The sequence below is a fragment of the Etheostoma cragini genome, chromosome 3, assembly GCF_013103735.1.
Source record: "Etheostoma cragini isolate CJK2018 chromosome 3, CSU_Ecrag_1.0, whole genome shotgun sequence".
Taxonomy (NCBI): domain Eukaryota; kingdom Metazoa; phylum Chordata; class Actinopteri; order Perciformes; family Percidae; genus Etheostoma; species Etheostoma cragini.
Window position 1 is genome coordinate 803,084 of NC_048409.1, and position 23,148 is coordinate 826,231.

The 23,148-nt window shown below is 42.1% G+C and overlaps 2 protein-coding genes across 4 annotated transcripts in view; one reads left to right on the forward strand and one right to left on the reverse strand.

Annotated features, from left to right (window-relative positions):
* The window catches only part of cog6 (component of oligomeric golgi complex 6), a 31,768-nt gene extending 13,857 nt beyond the window's left edge, over positions 1 to 17,911 (reverse strand). Inside the window, exons 1-8 of the mRNA XM_034867054.1 lie at positions 17,643 to 17,911; positions 16,768 to 16,911; positions 16,098 to 16,169; positions 15,812 to 15,870; positions 4,262 to 4,373; positions 3,387 to 3,469; positions 3,089 to 3,159; positions 1,548 to 1,641 (exon numbers count right to left, since the gene is read on the reverse strand). Coding sequence (XP_034722945.1) covers positions 1,548 to 1,641; positions 3,089 to 3,159; positions 3,387 to 3,469; positions 4,262 to 4,373; positions 15,812 to 15,870; positions 16,098 to 16,169; positions 16,768 to 16,911; positions 17,643 to 17,777 — 770 coding nt within the window. The 5' untranslated portion in view covers positions 17,778 to 17,911. The remainder of the gene's footprint in view (positions 1 to 1,547; positions 1,642 to 3,088; positions 3,160 to 3,386; positions 3,470 to 4,261; positions 4,374 to 15,811; positions 15,871 to 16,097; positions 16,170 to 16,767; positions 16,912 to 17,642) is intronic.
* A 1,055-nt stretch (positions 17,912 to 18,966) lies between these two features.
* LOC117941875 (LHFPL tetraspan subfamily member 6 protein) overlaps positions 18,967 to 23,148 on the forward strand; it is a 54,185-nt gene continuing 50,003 nt past the window's right edge. For all 3 annotated transcript variants that reach the window (XM_034867066.1, XM_034867064.1, XM_034867065.1), the window contains exons 1-2: positions 18,967 to 19,268; positions 20,046 to 20,534. In XM_034867066.1, the coding sequence (XP_034722957.1) occupies positions 20,150 to 20,534 (385 nt within the window). In that variant the 5' untranslated portion in view covers positions 18,967 to 19,268; positions 20,046 to 20,149. The remainder of the gene's footprint in view (positions 19,269 to 20,045; positions 20,535 to 23,148) is intronic.

Below are 23,148 nucleotides of genomic sequence, written 5' to 3' on the forward strand. Positions count from 1 at the left end.
ACCCTGCTGCGCCCTGCTACACCCTGCTGCGCCCTGCTGTGCCCTGCTGTGCCCTGCTGCGCCCTGCTACACCCTGCAGTGCCCTGCTGCATCCTGCTGCATCCTTCTACGCCCTGCAGTGCGTTGCTGCGGCCTGCTACACCATGCAGTGCCCTGTTACGCCATGAACTACTACAACTACTATTTCTTGTTTCATAGTTCCAATATATCTATTGATATATATCTATTAATAGTGACTATTATTGCCACTGTTAATCACCCCTTAACCAGCACCGTCAGACACCGCCTACCAACAGCCTGGGTCTGTCCCAGGTCTCACTAAATGCTTGCTCTTGGGGGAATTACTAGAATTGTTGTGTCTTTGTAAATGATATAGTCTAGTCCTACTCTATCTGTAAAGTGTCTTGAGATAACGCTTGTAACGAATTGATACTATGAATAAAATCTAATTAAATATAGTTGGATTATTCACGCAAAGTATACACGTGAAATGTGTACTCATACAGTATTTTTTAATAAAGCTGCAGATGCAGAGTTTGTTAAAATGCTGATTTGTTTGCTGGTGTCTTTCTTCTTTGTTTTGGTGGATTTGCACTTTTCATCTTTTGCTGGCTTGATGGTGGCGTCATTTTCTCTTGCTTTAGGCTGTTTGCTCTGTTTATGTTTATCTCACCAAGAACACAGTGACAAGTATCTCCTCGGCAATAAGTTCTCAAAATTAACCTGTGTGTGCCCACAGAAGACAGAGCAGATTGAAATACAGAGCCTTATAATTAGTAGGGGAACTGCCACTTCATTTTCAATGTAACTGGCATGCATTTCTGCTCCTTTGATGAATGACAGTGCCTGTCTAGCAGAGATGCTGTATAGCTAACAGAAGTGGTTAGAAAACATTTTCAGGACTACAGGGCCATTTACATTTGAATAAATGTGTGTCCATCTCTTGATTTTGGACGTTTTCAAAACATTCAGCACTACACAGGTCTACTAGCTGTTAAAGCTCTAGTGCGTAAATTTGAAATATTAATGAACGTCTGTTATATTCAAGCCATTGACAAATGAGTTACTACAAAGCTAATTAAGACTACTAGCTCCACACAACTCTCTCTGGATTTCTCAGTGTGGCTATGTTCGAAAGACAGAGACATCCGGTGATTTTCCAGCACAGAAACTCGAGATGACCTCTTCAGAAGAGTGCATCCATTTTTTCAAATCCTCTGTGTCCTCCTCGAATACAAGTAACTGCATGGAGGCAGGGGGGGTGTGCGTAATCACAGAAGGTTTGTGTCATGTGGACGCGCGCCAACAGCGTTGTCGTCATCACTTAGAATTTCTCATGGATGCAAGAGAAACTACGCACTATAGGTGTTAATGCTCTTAGAGAAGAAATAAACACTGATTGGCATGGAGAGAAAGATAAACAAAGAAACGGACCATACAACATGTTAATGTGTGTGTGTGTGTGTGTGTGTGTGTGTGTGTGTGTGTGTGTGTGTGTCTCTCTGTGTGTGTGTGTGTGTGTGTCTCTGTGTGTGTGTGTGTATTACTTGTAAAGGACAGGTCGGTCTTGTAAGGCTTCCATGGATTGAGTCAACACAGGGCAGATATCACAGGTCTCTTGGGTCAGTCCTCTGCATTCATCTTTGTAGAAAGAAGGAAAAAGGGACAGGAAATGTATCTATAGGAATACACCCACAACAGTCCACTTCAGAGATTGCTCTGGTGCCGTAGGAAATTCTGCAGGATGAATGTCTTTTTGCCAATGTCCGTTACCTTCCTCTGTCTCTGTGTTAGCGCTTTAACCTGCGGCTGATTTCTGAGGACTATGGTTACCTGGTCCTCAGATCTCTGCAGGGTAAATCCAGACAACTAGCTAGACTATCTGTCCAATCTGAGGACTGTGGTTACCTGGTCCTCAGATCTCTGCAGGGTAAATCCAGACAATTAGCTAGACTGTCACATCTGAGTTTTCTCTCACAAAACTACAACAATTTTTGAACATAAACATGTTGCATAAAAACAAGTTCCTTCCTGAGACTATTTAGCAAAGGCTCTGTGCGGGGCTTAGCGGCACCAATGCCGTTTGAGATTGGTTTAAAGAAATGCCAATAAACGAGACTACGTTTTCTCTGATAATGGAATGCTATGTGGACTAGCCAGACCCTCCTCCACTCTGCAGCATGTGGAGGATGGTCTGGCAAATTGAGACTACTAGGAATAGGACACTATAATCCAACTAATACATAGCTGCAGTCTTTCTGGTAACTACGCTTGCACTATACTTAATTTATTGTTGCTAAATGTTTCGGGCCATGGCAACCCTGTTAGCAAGAAGCAAATCAAAGCACCAAGAACATTTTTCAATCATATTTTCCAAGGAGCTTGCCGCAAAAAGTTTACTTATGCTTCAGACTATACAAACAAAGAGCAGGCAGAGGCTGTAGGAAAAATGGGTCAAAACACTCCACTATTGTCAGACCATACCAGGGCTTGAAATACAAGTAAATGCCCTCTTTCATTTGAGCATTACCGAACGTTCACTTGCCAAATGTCTGGATTTGTGTCTTTAAACAATTCTTAAGCACAGCAAAATCAGCAACTGTAGTACAACTCATAATTTAGTAGATGCTTTATATAAAGTGAGTTTTCTGTGCTCAAAAGGTTTAATTCCATTTTAATTTCAATGACAAAACATGTGACTAAGCTGAGGAAAAATTGAGTTTCTGGCATTCTTCTGGTAAAACTCAGTGGTTACGAGTCACGTGTCTTCAAATGTGTCCTATACACTTACTCTCATTTAAAAAAGCCCAATTCTGTATTTAGCGCCATCCGGTTTTTAATAAAAAACAACTAACAAATGATCCAACTGTGGAAAATAAAGAGACGAAAACGCGTGACAAAAAACTCAAAGACTCAAAAGCCTGATTATAGGAGGAAACTTTTCATACATTTCATTTTTACATTTCCTCTTTCTAAATGCACTAGCTTCATTGTCAAGTTCAAGTTGAGTATGGAGGCCTTGAACAATGAGGGTTACTGTGAGTCAGTTTTCTCCGTCAGTGGTATGAACTCTGTGTGCTGTACTCACTCTGAGCCCAGCGATAGAGCTGCTCATAAGAAGTCTCCTGTAACACGGCCATCTGCTCCATGATCTCTAACCTGCAAAAAGCACACAAACCAAGACCACACATTACAGACCCATAACCTGCAGCACAGTGTCAGATCCCCTGACGGTGACATAAATACCACACTTGGAAGGATCCCCCCCCCCCCATTCAGGATGAAAATGAATTTGACAACTAGAAGAGCATGGCTGTAAACTACACTGTTATTTCATTCTGTCAGAGGAGGACAGAGTAAACTAAGGAGTGAGACATGCACCTTACCCGGCAGTTTGCTGGTTGGTTCGCAAGAGGATTTTCACATCCTCGTGGATGTGCTTCACTCGGCTGAGAGCTTTGAAGAAATCCTGGGAAATTAAATGACCCGTGAACATATTAGGAGCGATATGGGTTGCAGATTTGCAGAAGTCAATATACTTTTTTTTTTTGGTCAAACAAATTATAGCTTTGGTAAAAAAAACAAAAGTGTTCTGGTGTGAAAAAGGACAGCTTTAAAAACAGATTAAAAGACATACTAAATTCTATGCATATCATAATCATATAAAAAGTTTTCATATCATTTTTTTTTTGGCATGTATAGTGGTTGGTATCTAGTATATTATATAGTATAGTATAAGGACTGTCCCATATCTCCCCCCTAAAAACTTCCACTTGGTATTGAATGCCCTCAACAGTTGGAGTGGGGTGAAGAAATGGGTCACCACTATATGCAAATTGGCGTAGCAAACATAGCGTGCTCAACAACGCTGTGCGTGACGTGTCAATCTGTAGTAGCCAGGACTATTCTTATACGGGAAAAATGCCGGTTCCAGCTGTTGTGTTGCCTGTTGTGTGGGCCGTGTTGGGTGATTTACTTTGGATTAGTACACAGAGAAGAAATGTGAAAAACAGAAGACGCATTTGCCGTGTGGATTTGTTTCAGGTATTCATTTCAGGTTCAACTCAGCTGTTGATTAAAGTCATGGGAAAGATGGCAGGAAAAGGTCACAGGACACAGACAATGAGCCTCTAAAGCAAAAAACTGAAGGGAGGTGACAGCTACAGATCATCAAGACACTAACGTGTCTCTGGTATTGCCTCTTGTGGGTGTAGATGGGAGGATTCTTCCATTGGTTAGTCTACATTATAATGGGGAATACCTCAGTAATAGGTGCATCCCGAGCCCCTCGCAGTGTAGACATCTCCTCATTAGACAGCTGGAACTTGGCAAGGAAAGCCTGAGCAACTTGAGCTCTCACCTCCAGGCGGTGACTGAGGGGAAATAGAGATACATGTTGTCATTTGCCATTGTAGCACTCTAATATCTTTATAGAAAATTATTTCTCTTTATGTTTTTGTCATTTAGTTTCTGTTCAGTACAGGTGGCCCTTTGCTTGTAATCACTAAAAATGTATGTCTTCAAGGTTCAATCCTTGTGGATTTTTATCTCACAAGAGCATCCAGATTATTCCTTCTGTCTTTCATTGTTGAGTTTTATCACTGTATCATGTGCCCCCCCTTGTGCTTTCTTACTGTGCAGATAAAAAAGACCTGTCAGTGTGGAAACCTGGCACAAAGTATGTATGCTTTACTTAAACCAAAAAATGATGCATGTTGTCAACAAGCAGCAATGTTTGAAGTCCTACAGCAGATGGCAGTCATACTCCTCACACACTCGCACAGCTTTGCTCACAGTGAGGCTCACACAGTCAGGGTGAGACAACAGGGTGGGACACAGAGTTAAGATATCATGAGCAGGAATAAATAACAGAGGAAGACAAGAGTCACAAAGAATACAGAGCCAGATACGGGCCAGGTTTTGTCACTATCAATAAAAGCAGAGCGATCACTATCAGTGTCACTATACTCAACACAACAGTGACCATGGCAACCGACCCTGGCAAACAGGGAACTCTGTCACGGGACAGCAGAACAACAGCGAGCACTCCCTCTGTCCCCATCTTTCCATTTCAAACCACCTCGTCTATACCCCCCCCCCTTCCAGTCTACAAAAACCGGGCTGGATCAGTAAATCACCAGGTTGTTGTGGTGGAGGAGGAGAACCCAACATTATCAGACCATTGTCTCTCACACAGCTATTACCAGAGCTCAGCCAGCTGAGAGTAAAGGGTTGTAAATCTGTTACAGGATTCTATGATTTAGTCTTTCTCTGTACAGCTTGTGGAGCCTCACACGGAGAACCTCAAGGCATCTTTGCTCTTTATGCATTTTGTGTGTTGAGCTTGTGTCGCAACGCACAAAGAGGACAGCTTGGCTAGACCAGCGCTTTGAATTCCATGCATAGAAAGGCTTGGGCATTACAGCCGCCCAGCTACAATATTGAAAATTCTAAGTAGGGACAATAATTAATATAACTGTTTCATTTTATCCACACAGAAGGGTTATCTCTACTTTAAAAAGAAAGGCTACATGCTTTTCCTTAAGATGGTCCAAAGCAATCTATAAGTCTGTCACAAATATTTAAAATTATGGTCCCTTATTTAGCTAATATAACAGACACATTTCATTTGAATTAATGACAATGACGCCCTATCTTGCACAAGTGAGTACAAAAACACACTAAAGTTTAAGACAGAGAGATAAGTTAAAACACGACGCACTTCAGTTACCTTATATTCTATCACATTAACAGCAATACATGAAAAAAAAACAAGCTATGCTAATGAGGCTATTCATTAAAATGAGTGGTGCATATATTAGAGAAACTAAGTTCATGTGAAAATGCTTGTCTCCACCCAATATGAGCAATAGAAATGTAGCAACTGTAAACTGTTGTTCAACGGAAAGCTAAAAGATCAGAATTATCACTAATATGCAAATTTATGCAGCAATCTTTTACACAAATCAGAAACGCACACATGCACAACATGGCATTAAAAGGTCCCACATACATACCAGTTTTATGGGAGATAAAATAAATTGGCCATCCGATCCTTATAGCCATAAAGGCTTCATAAGCCTTATCTCATTGTTCACATTTTCCACGCCATAGCTTGGAATTTAACTCATGAAGCATTTAAGCCACAGACTGCATTTTGAGCAACAGTTGGTGCCTACAAATTTGGTCGTGTTCACTGTGTTTATGTAAGGAGTTCCCTTGAACGACCCGTGATGTTGTAGTTATGACTTTATGAGATACACTTGAATCTAGGTCCAAAAGCTATATTTTACTATATGTTATCAATTACTTGACCCAAAAACACAACATCATTATCAAGTTTCCAAATTGGTAATGTTTGTTTTTACTGTCAGTCACCTTGCAGCAGCTTTCATACGGTTAAACCCCTTGACCAGCAATTATAGAATTCACTCAGCTGCTCGTCTGGATCAACAAAGGTGTAACCGTGTATCAGCTCATTTAAATAGCGGACGTTACTGTGTTGTGTCAACAGTTAACTTCATTTATTATTCTATGTGGTGTTTTCTCTTGTGGGGTGCAAATGTTCCATCAAAACAAGTTCCTTCCAAAGTCTATTTAGCAGATCCAATGTCTTTGCGTTGGGAGCTTAGCGCCGCCCAGGACGATTGGGATTGGGTTAAAGAAATGGGAACAACCCAAAGTGGTTTTCTCCTATCCCAGAATGAATGTGTGGAGGGCCCAGACCTTACCCCACAGCGCTGTGGAGATAGGTCTGGCAATGTGAGACTACACTGCGCCAATGTCAGAAATATGAACTCATGAGCTTCATTTCAAGGCAGCAATTGTTCCCAATTGTATCCCTTGTTTATTAGTGTTTCTATCCATTGGCATGTTGCACACAGAAACAGCAGCACAGAAAACATGTCTAACAGATTCACCTCTAGAAGATAAGAAATTCCTCCAATTTCTCAAGTTCAGGCCAAAAGTGACAGACCTGTTCCTCGAGGATGTTAATCACAACAAAAGACATAGGTTGCGACGCCTGTACAAGGGGAGGAGAGGGGTACCATGGGAGCTGTAGCAGACGAGCAGACGAGCAAAGGAGAGCATAGGAGCGGTGGTGGAGCAGCAGGATGGTTTTCTACAGCGCTGTCAGGACATGACACATTCTTCTCCAGACTGTAATTACCAAATACCAGAGAGAGGAAACATCCTTGAGTGAACCTGCCGTGTCACACTGGCAAGTATATAGAGACTCTGGGCTAGTGGTTCAAAGGATGAACTCAATATGTATGCTTTTTTGAAGAAATAAAAAAATAGTTCAAAGTCAAATTAGATCCAGGTTACATAATCGGATGAAAACAAGTTACAATGTTTCTCTTTATGTCCGTATGGGTGTGTGTGCGCTCAGATTTCTCAAGTAGGTCAATTGATTTTGTCTGTTCAAGCACAGGAACCGTTTAAGCAATATAACGCAGCACAATCTCATAAACAGCTTTGTCAAACTGAAACACTAAAATTACCGAAGCCTATTTCACAGAGCTGAGCTGACGGTGCAGCACCAAGTCTCTAAAATAACGACAACATTTCCCCGTCGTGGGATGAATAAAGTATAATCTAATCTAAAAACTTGATCAGTGAAAAACGTTTTTTATAAATTACACACTTGATTTCTTTAGATTTACAAGACATTTCTTTTTATTTCTGAATGATGATCCCAGACAATTAAATAAGAAGATCAACTGTTCTATGTAACAAGCAAATGGCTAACCCTGTCATAAATTGTAAACCATGTGTGTTGATCATCCATTGAAATCTATTAGTGGCCATTTCAAAGGCTTGCATGGTAATGTGGCTTCCACAAAGCTGTTAGTTAGCACACGCCAATGATCACAGTCCCATCAGTCAATACAAAGGCCTACTCACAGCCAGACACTCATTAACAGCCCGCTGAGCCTTAATAAGACTCAAGTCTCATATTAGCCAGGTTTTCATTTTCACTTTGATGTCCCTGACCGTTTGAGGGTTTCAGAGCTCCTGAATTTGTAATTACCTACAAAGAAGTCATACTTAAAGCATTTGCTTTGTTTTCAGGAACAAAATGGTTCCACTAAAACACACACACTCATCATATGCTGTAAGAATTACTGGAGGATTGACACAAAATGGTATTGATCATTTTAGTGGCAATACTGTATCGATACACTCAATCCAAATCTCAATCTTTCAAAGATAGTTTTTGGGGCGTTTTGTCCTTTATTTGACAGGACAGCTGGAGAAGTGAAAGGGGAGAGAGGAGGAACAACATGCAGCAAAGGACTGCAGATCGGAGTCAAACCCAGGTCTGCTGCATCAAGGAGTTAAACCTCTACATATGGGCGCCGCTCTACCAACTGAGCTATCTGGACACCCACACATCTTTTACTACATAAATTGCACATGAGAAATAAAATAAATTGCTTTACCAGTTCACTAGATGGTGCCGTTGAGTTTTTAGACAAACAGAGAAATTTATCTTTTTAGATCAAACAGATGTTGACAAAGTTTTTTTTTTTTTTGGGGGGGGGGGGATTAGTTTTAGGGGGCTTTAAGGACTTATTTAGAAAAATGTAATAAATTGCAATGTAATGCAATATGCTTAAATATATCGCAATACTATCAAATTGTGACATAAGTATCGTGATAGTTTTTCCTCAGTGGCTTTGGTACATTTCTCAACACTACCTGGTCACTCTTGAAATCATTGTGTCTCTTGTGCGCTATAAAAAAGCATTTCTTTGAACAAGTTGCAAATGCTTTGGTTCATCCATGCCAAGGATTATGTACAATTATCTGCCGTTTCCTACATTATCAATTGCTTATTTCATGTTGATCAAAACATATTATAATGGGTCATATTGAATAGTCCCGCCCCCGCAACAACATTTACGCATTACTTCAAAGCAAAGATTTTACATGCAAAATGGTTGAACAAGTTGTCATATTATGTCAAGCATATTTATATATATATTTCTATTAGACCTTTTTTCTAAATCTTTCCTGAATTGGTAAATTGCTCCCAGGTGAATCTTGACTTTCTCTAACGAAGGTGCCTCTCATGAACCATCAACTGGCAAATACATATGTGACCGGAGCACAACACAACGTTACAATGTCTGACAATGGAAGGACAAGAAATTGGATGGGAACAACTGTTTCATCAACCATTTAGACTGTATGTAATCTAACAACTGGCACTGTACTGTAATACTGTATACTTTCTGTAATGCTCTGTACAATATTCCACTTGCATTTTACAATATACAGTAAGTATACTATATTTTTTCCACATAGGACTGCAAGATAACTTCACAGGGGTGGCGGAGGGCCACTTTTCTCACCTGAACTGGAGGAGGCTATTTGCACCATGGTTGTAGAAAACAATGCCATGAGAGGGAGATAAAGGCCCATTCCCAAATAGAACCCTGAGGACTAAGGACTAAAGACTCACAGACTAATGATCTCAAGTGCTGAGGGAGTGAGTGTGTGAGGCCACAAGGGCTCAGAAAGGTATTGCTGGGATTGGGACAGCACGTCATGAGATCACACGTTACCTTTAACATTTAATTAACGTTTAATAACAAAGATGTTGCCGACACTTGCCGGTTTGGGTATTTTCATTTCAAGTTTGTTGCTTTCCACACGGCCAAGGCCCAGGAGACGCCTGCGACATTTATTTGACAAGCTGGACAACAGGTCCCCTCCGTGGTCGCATGGCGTGCTGGTGTTTACCTTTTGTAATTTCCGGATTCCCCTATGGTCTCTGTGGTAAACGTCACAATGCTTTTAACTGTGGGTAATTCCATTTTGTGAAGTCTGCATCGATGGCAGACTTTGGAATCGGGCCAAAGAGTGCCACGATAGAGGACAAGAACATCTTTGAAAACATCCAGACAGTCAGCGCCTCAACCATTGACAGGCTGCTGAAAAGACACCAAATGAATACGAATATACGCTGTTCCATTTGGAAAAAATGGTAAAGGAGTGACGGAGCTGCGCTACCAGTGCGTACAGTTAGAACAGATATGAACATGCAGTAACTGTACCTCACAGTAAAAAGTACAATTTTGTATAATGATATACAGTACAGTAAGCGTGACCTTGTATGACACATTTGCTATGGCTGTAGAAAAGGAGATGCACACAGATGTGCGGTTTACATTTGATGCAACTGTATCTTGCCCAAAATGAAAATGCATCTGATTCATAAAACTCATTTGGTGTCTTCTGGATCTAGCATATAATGGAAATGGAAGCAAGTGAACCACAGCACAGCTTCATCTATATGGATGAGGCTGGCTTCAACCTAACGAAACACAGAAGGCGTGGACCAAATATCACCGGCCACAGAGCTACAGTAGATGTGCCAGGCAAAGGGACTGGAACATGACCATGGGTTTGCCAAGAGCATGACCATGGGTGAAGGGGGCGGGAACATGACCATGGGTGAAGGGGGCGGGAACATGACCATGGGTTTGCCAAGAACATGACCATGAGTTCGCCAGGAACATGACCATGGGTGAAGGGGGCGGGAACATGACCATGGGTGAATGGGGCGGGAGCATGACCATGGGTGCTGCTATCTCTGAGAATGGTGTGCTAATGCGTATTCCCATTGTTGGGCCATATAATACAGAGCATCTTGTCACCTTTTTACAACACTCTCTACAGGGATGTCATCACTGAACAAGAGAAGGGTCGGAATGGAGATGACCTGCCAAAGTATGTAATATAGCATGTAATCCAAATATGTTTGGAAAAATGTAAGTTTCCATCGCTCAAACCTCATTAGGCAATGATCTGCGGCCCACAAAAGGATGCTGATGGAGTTCCTTTCACCCTATTCCTCATTCCTTAACTCCATTGAGGAATGTATCTCCACATTGAGATGGAAAGTATATGATCGCCAGCCTCATACAAAGAAGCCCCTTCTGGCTGCCATGGATACAGCGTGTGATGACATCACAGCAGATGCCTGCAGAGGCTGGATAAGACACTCTAAAAGATTATTTCCACGCTGCATCACAAGAGAAGATATTCGTTGTGATGTGGATGAGAATTTGTGGCCCAACAGACAGGAACATCCGGAGGTGTAGGAAGACTGCACGGCACTACATGTGAAATTTTTCCCTAAGGAACTTGTCCTGTGTTCACGTTTCTTATTTTTTCTTTGTGCTATGCAGTGCTGTCTTTTCCTTTCTGCAATCCCAATGACATGGTCTGTCAAAAATGACAGTACAAACAGTAAAAGCTGGAATGTGAGTCTTGTCCAGTCTCTTGCAATCAAACTCCAAAACACACTAAGTTGTAACCTACAATTTACAATAACTGTCATCAAAACTTTAGCCATAGTTTACATCAGAACATCCCTCCAGAGTATACTGTTGTATTGTAAACACGACTAAGCAATGTGACTGTCTTATCCGTACACAATGACGTCTGAGGACACTGACATGTTCATAGACAGATATTTACTTTTGAGAGTTGAACTAAGGATTTTGAGCAAGAGACTGGCTTTTGCAGGTAATCCATGGTGTTTTGCTATTTGTACAAATTGTTTTGAGAAATGCACTTTCTGTTTTGCAAATGTCAAGGATGATTCCAGAAATGTACCAGAGCAACTGAGGAAAACTGGAATGTCGTATCATGGGGGTCATTCCCACCCCTAGTGGTTGCGACAAGCCAAAAATGTAAGTGGTTAACTCTTAGTTGTGGTTACTAAATGTATCTCCATTGCTCTATGGCATGCAACCAAGTAGCTGCCTGAGTGGCACACTATCAGCTGGAGAACTAAACCAACAGAGCAACACCTTCAGCTCGGGCTGCTGCTGCTGAGGCCACACAGTTCACACAAACATCCGTTTGGGAGACGTCTCAACTTGTTCAGCTGATGACATGTCACGCTAATGCAAAGATCACACAGGGCCGGGCAGCTGGGTAGCGTTACGTTTCATTATGGAACAACACACAATACCTATTTACTGCTCTTGCTGACAGAGTCTTTGAACAGGACCAGCCCAAAACAAAAGAGCAGCACGCCTTAAAACTGGCAGACAAACACAGGTCGTCCATTCTCATTGGCCCGCCTCTTCCACCTTTGCTTCTGCACACTGTAAGCAATGGTTCCTTTCCATTTCATTAGAGCTGACAAATGACACAGTGCCACAGACAGATAAGATAGCAAACAGTCCAGGACAGGCCAGCTCTGTCATGTAAATACGCATCAGGAGCATCTGCAGAGCTTTACAGAGCTGCCCTTTAAGCACAAAAAAATCTGATAACACTGATAAGAGTTAGGGCTGCATGATGTATCCTATTTTTTTTATTGCCATCACAATATCAACTGGCACAATAAACACATTGCGAAATACACTCAGATTGATTTTTTTCAATGTTCTAATTGTTCAATCAAAGAATGTTGGAAATGACAACAAGCCAACAAGCCCTTTGCTATAGTTTAGCAGAATACTGAAAGCAGCAGAAATGCAGAACTGAGTAGATTTTATTATGTTTATTTATCGCAAGTAATATCGCAATAATCAACAGCGTCATTGCATATTTTCCTCATATGGTTTAATAAGGGTCATTAGGAGAAATGTAGAACACAAAGACAGTGGTCTGAGACTGCAGAGGGTTGTGTGACCTGGAATAGATGGGACGGAGATAACTGGAGTGGTGTGGTGCAGTGGGCTGACTGGTGGGTGGCTGAAGGAGGACAGCTTGACTGCACACTTCCCCTGGCAGCTCATCTGAGACACAATCGCTAAAGACAAGGTCAAAGCCCGGCATGCAGACACTATCCCATCTGGCTCTGGGGTCATTGTAGTTCTGCGAATGAAAATGTCACGCAGATGGACAGCAGTTCCCAATGGGACCACTATGCAAAGAAAAAGACAACACAGGAGGGGGGGCACTCGGAAGAGCATTCGAGTAGAACCTCTGACATTCAACAAGATACCCTTCACAAAACGACATGTTTATTTTATATATTAATGCATTCATTGTCAGCACACATTCACTGGTGGCTTTGTCCCCAGTGGTGTCTTTCACTGCTCTCAGATTCAGAGCCCCTCCCCTCCTGTGTCACCTTTACCTCAAGGAGGTCCTAGAGCTGTGCCAGCGGAGCATGGAATTGCCTCAGTACATCACAGCTGTAAGCAGTGTCTTTTGCCAGAAATCTACATTATTATTGCCCACGTCTCTTTGTCAGCTCACAGTCACTGAGCGCTAAGGTCATAGCCGCCCTAAAATTCTAATAAACCCCAACCAAACCCAAACCCCTCAGCTATCAGCCAACAGGAGATGATGTTTCATTTTCAAATTCCCTGTCAACACTCTGCCCTGCCTAACTCATAGATTAATCATACTTAGATTAATTTTATTGGCAGGCTTTCAACCAAAAATAAAATCTATCACTATTCCATGAGTTGCAGCTGTGTCAGTAGCCAAGATACACCGTCTGACTCCACTCATGACTCTACGCCATGGTCCTGGATCTGCATTTTTGATGGCTCTTAATATGTGTTGTCAGCAAATCTCAATGCAAATGCTCAAATACAGGAACATTGTGACGGGCTGCTCTCCAGTTGTAACAGCCTGGCTTCAATGAGATAAGGAGCACCGCAGGGTGAACAAGAACTACTTTGATGTGTATCTCAGGGCCAGACATCCCAGGACATAACAAATAACGCTTCATTAATGATGATTGCTGCCCTCCTTATGCAAATAGACGACTGTTGGAGAAATTTTCATCAACCTCATGAATCATTCATCGCTCCTCATCAAAAATAAAGATGTGCTTGCCAGCCCTTCCTGCCCAGCCCCATATGCCTCTAACTTTTTACACTAAAGAGAAGCAGCCCTTCACAGATTAGAAAGTCTAGTCTTGAACATAATGGAGTTCAAACTCGTTGGGTCATGTTTTTATTTGTACAAATATTTCAAATGATCATTAGATCATTTTGAATTTAATGTTATGGTTCTAATTAAATGGGAAAACCCCCTTTGGTTGACCACTGCCAGTGACAACTCCTTTACTCCTTTAAAACAAGGAACTGTTAGCACATCAAGCAAGGACCAACTTTCCAAACAACATGTGTGCAATAAACGCTTATCACCATGTTGTTCCTGTAGTGTGCTATGATTGATTTGTCGGGAAACTTAAATAGAAAAAGAGGTCATTTCTGTGGAAGTTAAATGAGACCACAGAGAGAGTGAACGGATTGTGTCTAGCTTTGGACTGATGACAATATCCATCAGTGACGTATGCGATAGTTTCCCAAAAGGACTTCCAGCCTCAGAACAGATAACGGGGAAAAAATGGCAGTACAAGATTTACTTGAAATTTCAGACATTTTTAAATAAACTAGCTGTCTTATCTTTCACTGACATTTTACTTTAAATGTTCAGGGCAGCAGCCTCATCCCATGGTCTCATTTTACATTTTGGTGATTTACTTTCAATCAGATTGAGAAACGTGTGCTTGCTGTGATAGATTAAGAAAAAGGCTGAGTCTCTCGGTTAATTCCCATATCGACATCTGCAAGGACAAGGCAGCAGCTCCCGACTCCTAACTGTTAAACCCCCAGCACGATCCCTCAGCCACACGCCAAGGACTCGTTGCAATTCATGTTTAGTCCACCAACATCTTCTCTGTGGCTTTTCTGTTGTTTTACAGTTTGGATGACATGATTGTGTGTTTTGACATTAGTTAAACATTATTGAATAATTCTGCAAAACTTATTCAATGTCATCCATCACAACAGTCCTACAATAAACAGTGCCAGGTTCAGTTTTTGTTAAAAGTACCACTGCAGTTTTTAGAGTGCTCAGAGCTACTTAAGGCTGTACATTATAAACATGTAGAGCACATGACTTCATAATAGAACAAGAAATACCTCACATTTAGTCCACCAGCTTTATGAAGCAAACTATCATAAATAAATGTACAATATGATGCAATCTAATCCCCAAAAATACCAATCTAATGCCTAAAAAGTTGTTCTGCCACAAAAAAACTATTTAAGAGTACGTTTCCCAAAAGCAGCCATAATTACTGCACGTTGGATTACATTACATTGCACAGAAGTTTCTACTTCTCTGGTCACTGTGTATCAGACTCGTGTAGCAAGTTGAAGTTGACAGATCCTTGATCAATTCGTTCTAAAAACAGAGACAATGCACCAACAAAGGCAACCAAGGTCTGTAAGAGTATCACGGATACGCAACAAAAAAATCCTGTCCGATTTGTATGACAGACTATTATATAAAGAAGGCGGAATCCATTCTGTCTGACAGCACCTAGAGCTTCCGACCGTGCATTCTGGTTCCCGCTTCACACCCCCATTAGTCAAAACCAACAGATAGAAACACTCCCTCGTACCCTCAGCCGTCTCACTGCTTCACTCAAATAGGATCAGGTCATAACAGCTTGACCACCCCAACACGCTTGGTAAATATGGCTTTTTAATGATGTTTTTTACTAATTATGATTATAGGTTGTATTTAAATTGGTCTTTTATGATTACTGTTTTCAGTGCTGCAAACCCAGTTGGCCCCTCTTCGAGCAAATAAAGTTCTACATGACTTATAGGCAAACAAAGTCAAAGGCAGCTGGATTTGCTGTTTCCTCCTTTCCTCCATTGATTCATTATGTCTGTCTTAGTTCAAATAGACATATGTCAGGTTATAAGGTTAACCCTGGGCAGTACCACATGCACACATACACCCCACATATCCAAACACACACACACACACACATAAAACGTTTCCCCTGTAAGGTTCAACTCACTTTTCTCCCTGCAGCTTGTTGGTTTTTACTATGAGGTCTTGAGTTTGCTCCTTCGCAGCCTGTTGAAGAAAAGTTGCTGTGTTTTTAAAAAAAGGCTTACAAACATTATGCTCTCAAAGGAACTTTAATAAGTCTGTCAAATGAAGTGTCAGACCGACGTTTAACATTTGATACACACCATACACAAATATATTACTCTTTAGTGTTATTATGAAGAGTCTAGTTTCAGTATATCATCATATGTACAGGAGAATTTCAAACCACATGCAGAGAGGATATACCATACCTTTAATCTATTGGTCATTTCTTCACAACATGTGCTCATGGCCTGGACATCCTCATGAACACTTTCAAGCTCCTGTGGAGAACATGAAGTCACAGTTCAAACAGCAATGAGGCGGATGCAACTCGGTTCACACACGCAAAGTCAAACGAGTGCCACGGCTGTTAAAAGGTAGCCGGCTTCGACCACAGGTTTGCAGATTCTCCATACAGCCGTTGGTCTTGTGATGATGCTGCTAATACATTCTCAAAGAGTCTTACACATTAAACCTAAAACTCCATGTCACTCCCTAAACATTAAAATGCACTTCCTAACTTGGATCTGTGGTTATACAACACTATCACAGCTGTGTCTCCAGGAACTGAAAACCTTTCTTTTTGATCTAATCACCAGGTATGCAGGTATATACAGACATACAGTATGAGAAAAATAATGTTTATGCACATTAAAGCATGTAACCACGTTTTAGCAGAACCCCCAAATACAAGTATGACCCTGATATTAAAAGAATTAGGGACCTTTAACAATTTAGAAGTGAAACTCCATAACAGCCTGAATGGGAGAACCTCATTTATTAAAAGGAATGTTTCAGCTGGTTAAAATGAGTTGGACATGGGTGTTGTTTAAGGTGTAAGGGTAATAAATTATAAACATAGATAAATATCTATGTTACCTCTTTTACGTCCTTAAATATTCGTGCAAACTCCTCGTTGATCGAAAGGCTTCGTCTCTCGATGTCACCGCGAAGATTTCTCCTGGTCCGCAAACTGTTTTCAGTGAAGAACACGGAGAGCGCCTTCAGGGCCTCCAGCATCTCCTGAAAGCACACACAGCATATCCAGGGCAATAGGAGGGGAGTTGGGTGCTGTAGGGGTATTTACACAATACTGACAAAATGGGATATTGCGATATTGATTATGAATATTTCAATTTCCGTATTATTTTTGATATTTTTAAACATTTCTAAAATTACAAAAATTATGGGAAAACGCATCAAAATATATTCATATCAAACAAAACGAGTTTTGTTACAACACTCAAGGTTTATTTCAATATTGGGCTGGTAAAACATGAATAAATACAGACCAGGACAAGTTTTACTGCTTGGACAGTATAAAACCAATAAAGAGGACGTCTACAGACCAGGACATATCAGAAACTACACAAATAAATATGACATACTTATCCCTTCACTTTCGATGTAACTCTGCGCAACGCGATATCGCGATACCGATATTGGTCGCTATATCATGGAGCCCTACACACGAACCTGCGCTGAACAAGCCGCTTCCCTTAGTTAACGTGGACTAGGACCTTGGATCAGGAAGCGGTTTGAGACGGGGAACACAAGCTAGGACACGCCACGCGCCGTTACACGGGCTACACTACGCGTCGCGGTTAACACTGTATCATCCCGGACCTTTATCCCTGTGGGGTTGACAACAATGTCACACAAGAGCGGAATGATGTCCAGGTGTGACGCGGCTAGCAGTCCCAGCTAACGTCAGCGCTGCCCGGCTAGCCAGAAGCTGGCCTCCTCCGTCTTACCTTGTCGTTGTCAAGCCTCGTCTCCAGTATCTTGTTAAGCTTCCGTGACAGCGGGTTATTGGGCTGAGAAGCCGCATTTGGGTTCTGCGTTACAGTGGAGCTATCAGTCGACATTTCTACTTTGGTATCAGCCATTGTACACCAGCACCTCCACGTCAACTTTAGGGAAAATGTTTTGGTCCGTCTGAAAATAACGTCCGGTCGGCGTGTACATCCATGGAGGAGAACGAAAGGTTCCGCTAGGCGATTATATTTATATTTGTCAAAATACGTTGTTTACAAAAGAAGTTATGTCATCAAAGACTGATGACGACCACGACGGAAATGTTATCATGCAAATATAATCTTCTTCTTTAGGCTTTCTCGATCCTTGAAGAAGCTGTGAAAGAGCAACTTTTAGAGATGAGAGAAACCATCATTTAGAGAGGAAATGAGAGAGCAGGGAGCAATGCTGCGTTAAAACGCTGTTGGAAATATGGAAATACATTATTATAATAATTGTCATATCAATGAATAAGTCAGATCAAACTAGCCTACTGATTAAACAAATCCAATTTAAATATCCTCAAATGGACAAGAGTTTTGACCATATCTTAAGCGTACAGTAAACCAACCTGTTAGTAGACTTGATTTATTAATAAACAGCAGTAGCCTATATTATAATAAAAACATTAAAATATATGAATGTGCTGCTTTAAAATCAACTAACAATTTAAAAATATTTCTTTTCTTGTGGTTATTAATCAACAGAACACATTGACTCCAAAAGGTAACATGTTAATGTGAGCAGACTTATTTTCAACACTGTCTCAAGATGTTAATACCAAGGCAGACTCCACATTTAACTCACATAAGGCACAAAAGAAGAAACGTTTAAAACCATAATTATATTAATTTGTGATACATTTGTTATTATTGATAATTACCATATTCTACTATACTACACTATCATTTCATCACTCACGTTCCTACCTTTCATCATCCCTACAACAACTCCATTGACGTTTACTAGATTAGGATTTGTAATTTCCACTATTTCTGTAGTTTACGAGGCGTCCTTGAATGCGCCAGGAGCATGTACGGAATGATAGTAGCGGAGAGTCCAGCCCAGGACGGGGATTGGTGTGATTGATGGTCACCTCCCGACCGTGTTTCATGGACACGCCCCCTTTCATCCCTCCACCCACCCTCCCTCCCTCTCTCCCTCCCTCCCTCCCTCTCTCTCTCTCTCTCCCTCTCTCTCTCCCCCTCTCTCTCTCTCTCTCCTCTCCCTCTCTCTCTCTCTCCCTCTCTCTCTCTCTCTCTCTCTCCTCTCCCTCTCTCTCTCCCTCTCTCTCTCTCTGAGCAGGAATGTGGAAACAGGAGTCCAGTCGGTGAGCGCTGCACGTTTCTCCCCAGCACAGGAGTGAATCATTGATCTGCGCCTCGATCAGATATATTAACGAGGAACAAGTGATTTCTGAACGGATTCTGATTCTCACTTTTAGGATTTACGTCCTCTGATCGATCGAATCTCTTTTCTTCTTTCTTCCTCGACTGAAGAAAAGTTTGCTTTGAGGAGTCAGCAGATGGGAATCAGCTCTCCGTGTCCACCGAGCGCGCCTTGTTCCGGAGCCCTCCCAACATGTAAGCTTTCTTCTGCTCTTAGTTCTGGCTCTTCCTGTGCCTTGTTGTCCTGATCCCCATTCCGACAGTGTGAGCACTGCGATACCACAGCGTGCTCCGTCAGGTCACCCCTAACGAAAATCCCCGAGATGGTCCTGTAGGACTTCTGCTGTCTCTCCTCCAGTTCCCATTGCGTCTGTAGTTCATATGGTATTCTAGTCCTGTAACGTGCCATAGGCTGCTATGTCTGTAGTTCTGTGTTGATGTGTGTATGATGTCATTATAAAGTTTAGATTAGGAATACTGTTAACTAAATTCACAGTAACCATACCTAATAACACTACTTGTTCCAATAATAGCCCACCTGTACGGTATTCTAGTTGTCATGCATGTCCTCTTTAGCCTTACATGTGCTGAGTTATGTATGGGAACTAAAAGCTAAGATTGGTAATTGTTTCTTAACATTGCTATATGTTGATGAAGGAAATGCTTAAAGAAATAAGAAAGATATAGCCTAGGAAATGTTCGCCTATGATTGATCATTTTTGACAAGACCATTTGTTAAGTGTTTCTATCTGCTTACTTCATGGTTTAGGGAAAAGTGCTTTATCCTACAGATAAGATATCTAACAAACTAACGAGTAATACTCTCTACTGGGATTCTTTCATATCCGTGTTTATAGCTGCACTCATAAGGACTGCAGAACAGGTTTTTAGTTTTCAGCGTATCGAGCTGTGGCTTTTGCACTTGTTCCCACGGATGACTTTTCTGTCTTGTGTTTGTCTTCCTCCTGACAGGGACACGGAGTCCCTGAGAAGGTGAAGGCTGCTCACAACACACCGACTGCTCATATAACGGCTGCCAGTTCAGTGACTGTGGGAACCGTCTGCAGACTGTTACCATGGCTTCTAGTCTGACGTGTACGGGGGTTATCTGGGCCCTGCTGTCCCTGCTGTGTGCTGCTGCCTCCTGCGTTGGCTTCTTCATGCCCTATTGGCTGCTGGGGACACAGATGGACAAGCCCGTGTCCTTTGGCACGTTCAGGCGCTGCTCCTACCCGGTGAGGGACGAGGAGAAGCAAGCCACGGTGATGCTGGAGCAGTGTGGGCGCTACGCTTCCTTCAACGGCATCCCAAGTCTGGAGTGGAGGATCTGCACCGTGGTGACGGGCGTGGGGTGCGGCCTCCTCCTGTTGGTGGCCCTCACCGCTCTCATGGGCTGCTGCATCTCGGACCTCATCTCGCGTACCATCGGCCGGGTGGCCGGCGGCATCCAGTTTGTTGGAGGTGAGTTTACGTCTCCGTGGTCTGTTTGTGTTCTGACTGAGGGGGTGCACAGCAGAGGCTCTTTGGATGAATATGGATTAGGACCAAAATGATTTATTATTTTTATACAGGAATTCAACTGTCTGTCATGTAAACCAGAAAATACAAACAAAAACTCATGAACTCAAGTGGCATCAAGAAACTGATCAAACAAACACAGAGTGTAGTTCTGTACAGTTGTAGTTGATGGGATCATACCGAGCTACTGAGCATGTGCAGCCCCCAACAAAGATAGGATAGAAGTAGGATGTCTCACTCTGGAGCTAACACAGAGACCTAAACACACAGGGTGAAAGCAGGATCTGCAGCAATGTGCCGTATAACAACAATATGGTGTTTTTTGAAAATCAAACTATGTAAACCTATTTTGGTATAACCTCAAAATCCAATTATGAACCTGATAATGAGCAGAATATGGGCACTTTAAATAAATGCAAACAACCAAGAGTGTTTTTTTGTCCTATGCTAGAATGTACAGTAGTTGATGTTGTTTTACTTTACATTTCTTAACTCATGACAGTTTAAAAGCAACACACATTCAGCACATTCATGCTGTGTTGGATTGAGTGAATATTTGAAAGAATGTTTCAATAAATTGGTTTGATTTGATGAGTTGATTTCACATCCAGTGCCAAAGGTGTGGCTTTAGTCCCATTTTAAAAATCTTGGATTGGGCGCACATATTGTAAACCGGGTGGAGCATATAGTCTGATGAAGAAAACTTTTCATTTTCTTAATACCTTCCTGTATTTTACTGTACAACATATTTTGCCATCAATTCCTATCTTTTGTTTTTAGTTTGAATATTGAGCGTCATTTGGGCTGCCCAAAATATATCTGTGATTGTTGTGCTCTGGTTTTGATCCATAATGCCCCCCCCCCCCCCCCCCCCCCCCCCCCCCCCTTAGTGTTGAAAGGAAACCCACGCCCTTTCTATTTCTCTCTGCAGCTCTGGCCATGGAAATGTCTTTCTGTCTGTTTGTTTGATTGACAGCAGTAAGTGGACACTGCTCCACACGGCACCAGCTTTGTTTAAGTGTTCCGTTAGTTTTGCACATGTGTTGTCCCGGGACGCGAGGTCTGAGGGAAGGCTTCCACTGAAGCTGCAAGTTTCTCTGCCCTAGTTTAAGAAGCCGCAGTGCTCCAGCCCTCTCATTAACTCCAAAACGTTTGCTCGCATAGTGTGGCTCACCACTCTGCTATTTACAATCCCCATCACTTCAGTGTGGCTTTATAAAAGTTATGTGACAGAAAAGCAGGTTGCAGGCAGATTTGACAGAGCTGCAGAGCTGAATCAGAGGACCACCACAACGTGCATATCCTAGTTCTTAGCTACTTAGGAACATCAGTATTAATGATGTATAATATGGAGGATGACTAAAGTGAAGGCTGGGTGGCTTATTGAGAAATGTGCACTCTTTATGTAAGGGGAGCTCGTTCTAAGCTCCCAGCAGCCCCATACATACAGTATTACAGCAAACTGCTATTTTTGGTTATAGGATTAAAAAGAATCCCTGTCTGTCTTTCTTGCGATTTCTCCCCCTTCGTAAACTCACACATGAAGACACGCATGAATTTAGATGGAAAGAGAGCGAAGGAAGGCGGGGTGCAATACAAGGGGCACCGCTCAGTTCTCTTAAACTTGAAAGCTGGTGAGCCAAAGGGCATACGTCTCAGAAGGGCTAATTGGAAGTGACACAATTGGGAAGCTCAGTGGGCTGCTCCATGTATTGTCTTCAATCATTTACAAAGAGTGTAGAAATGTCGAGGCGGGGCAGGGTAAATTGGTGAGTGTGAAGGCAGACAAAAATACCTGATGATTGAAACATTCAGCATTCACTTCTCATTAACCAAGAAAAGAGAAATAAAGGGCAGCGGGGGAAAACCAGAATGTGTGCCGAGAGATATGATCAAATCTCAGCGATTAGCGGGGGCAGTGAGAGGGAATGAATGAGCCAAACAGTTGGTGAGGCAACGCATTTGAAATCATCAGATGCAAAGGAGCCTCATGGTTCACTGTCTGATGCCCGCGTCTTCCTCCTATTGTGTGTCCTCTGCTCCTTTTGTCGGCCACTAATGAAGAGTGTGTTACCGGGGAGGCCAGGGCCTCCGGGCTGCCACGAGTGAAACATCCACTTTATATCTCCCTGTAATTTATCTCAATCCCAAGCAATAAATTAGACGTTGATAGGATTTATTAGGGTTGAACTCATTAGCTGCAGCCCTGACTGAAGAATACCTTTTAACAATAACTATTATTGTTACTAGTGTTGTTGCTTGCCTCTTACAATGCATTTGTCTTCCCATCTCACAATGGGCAAGTTGTTCCAGAGTTGCTTAATTGCTGACCGCAAAGGCCCATATTTCCTCTACAGGCCAGAGAGCTGGAGTCTGAGGAGGAGACTGGGAGACTGTTCTGGCTCATAAATCAAAGGCCTGAGCGCTCTGTGCTGCTTACATTAAACAACTGCCTGTACTGTAGTTCCTTGTCTTAGTTATGCAACGGTGATGACTCCAAACGACTCTTTCACAGACATCAAAAGATTCTAGACTTGGATTTGGTTGTTAGGGATTT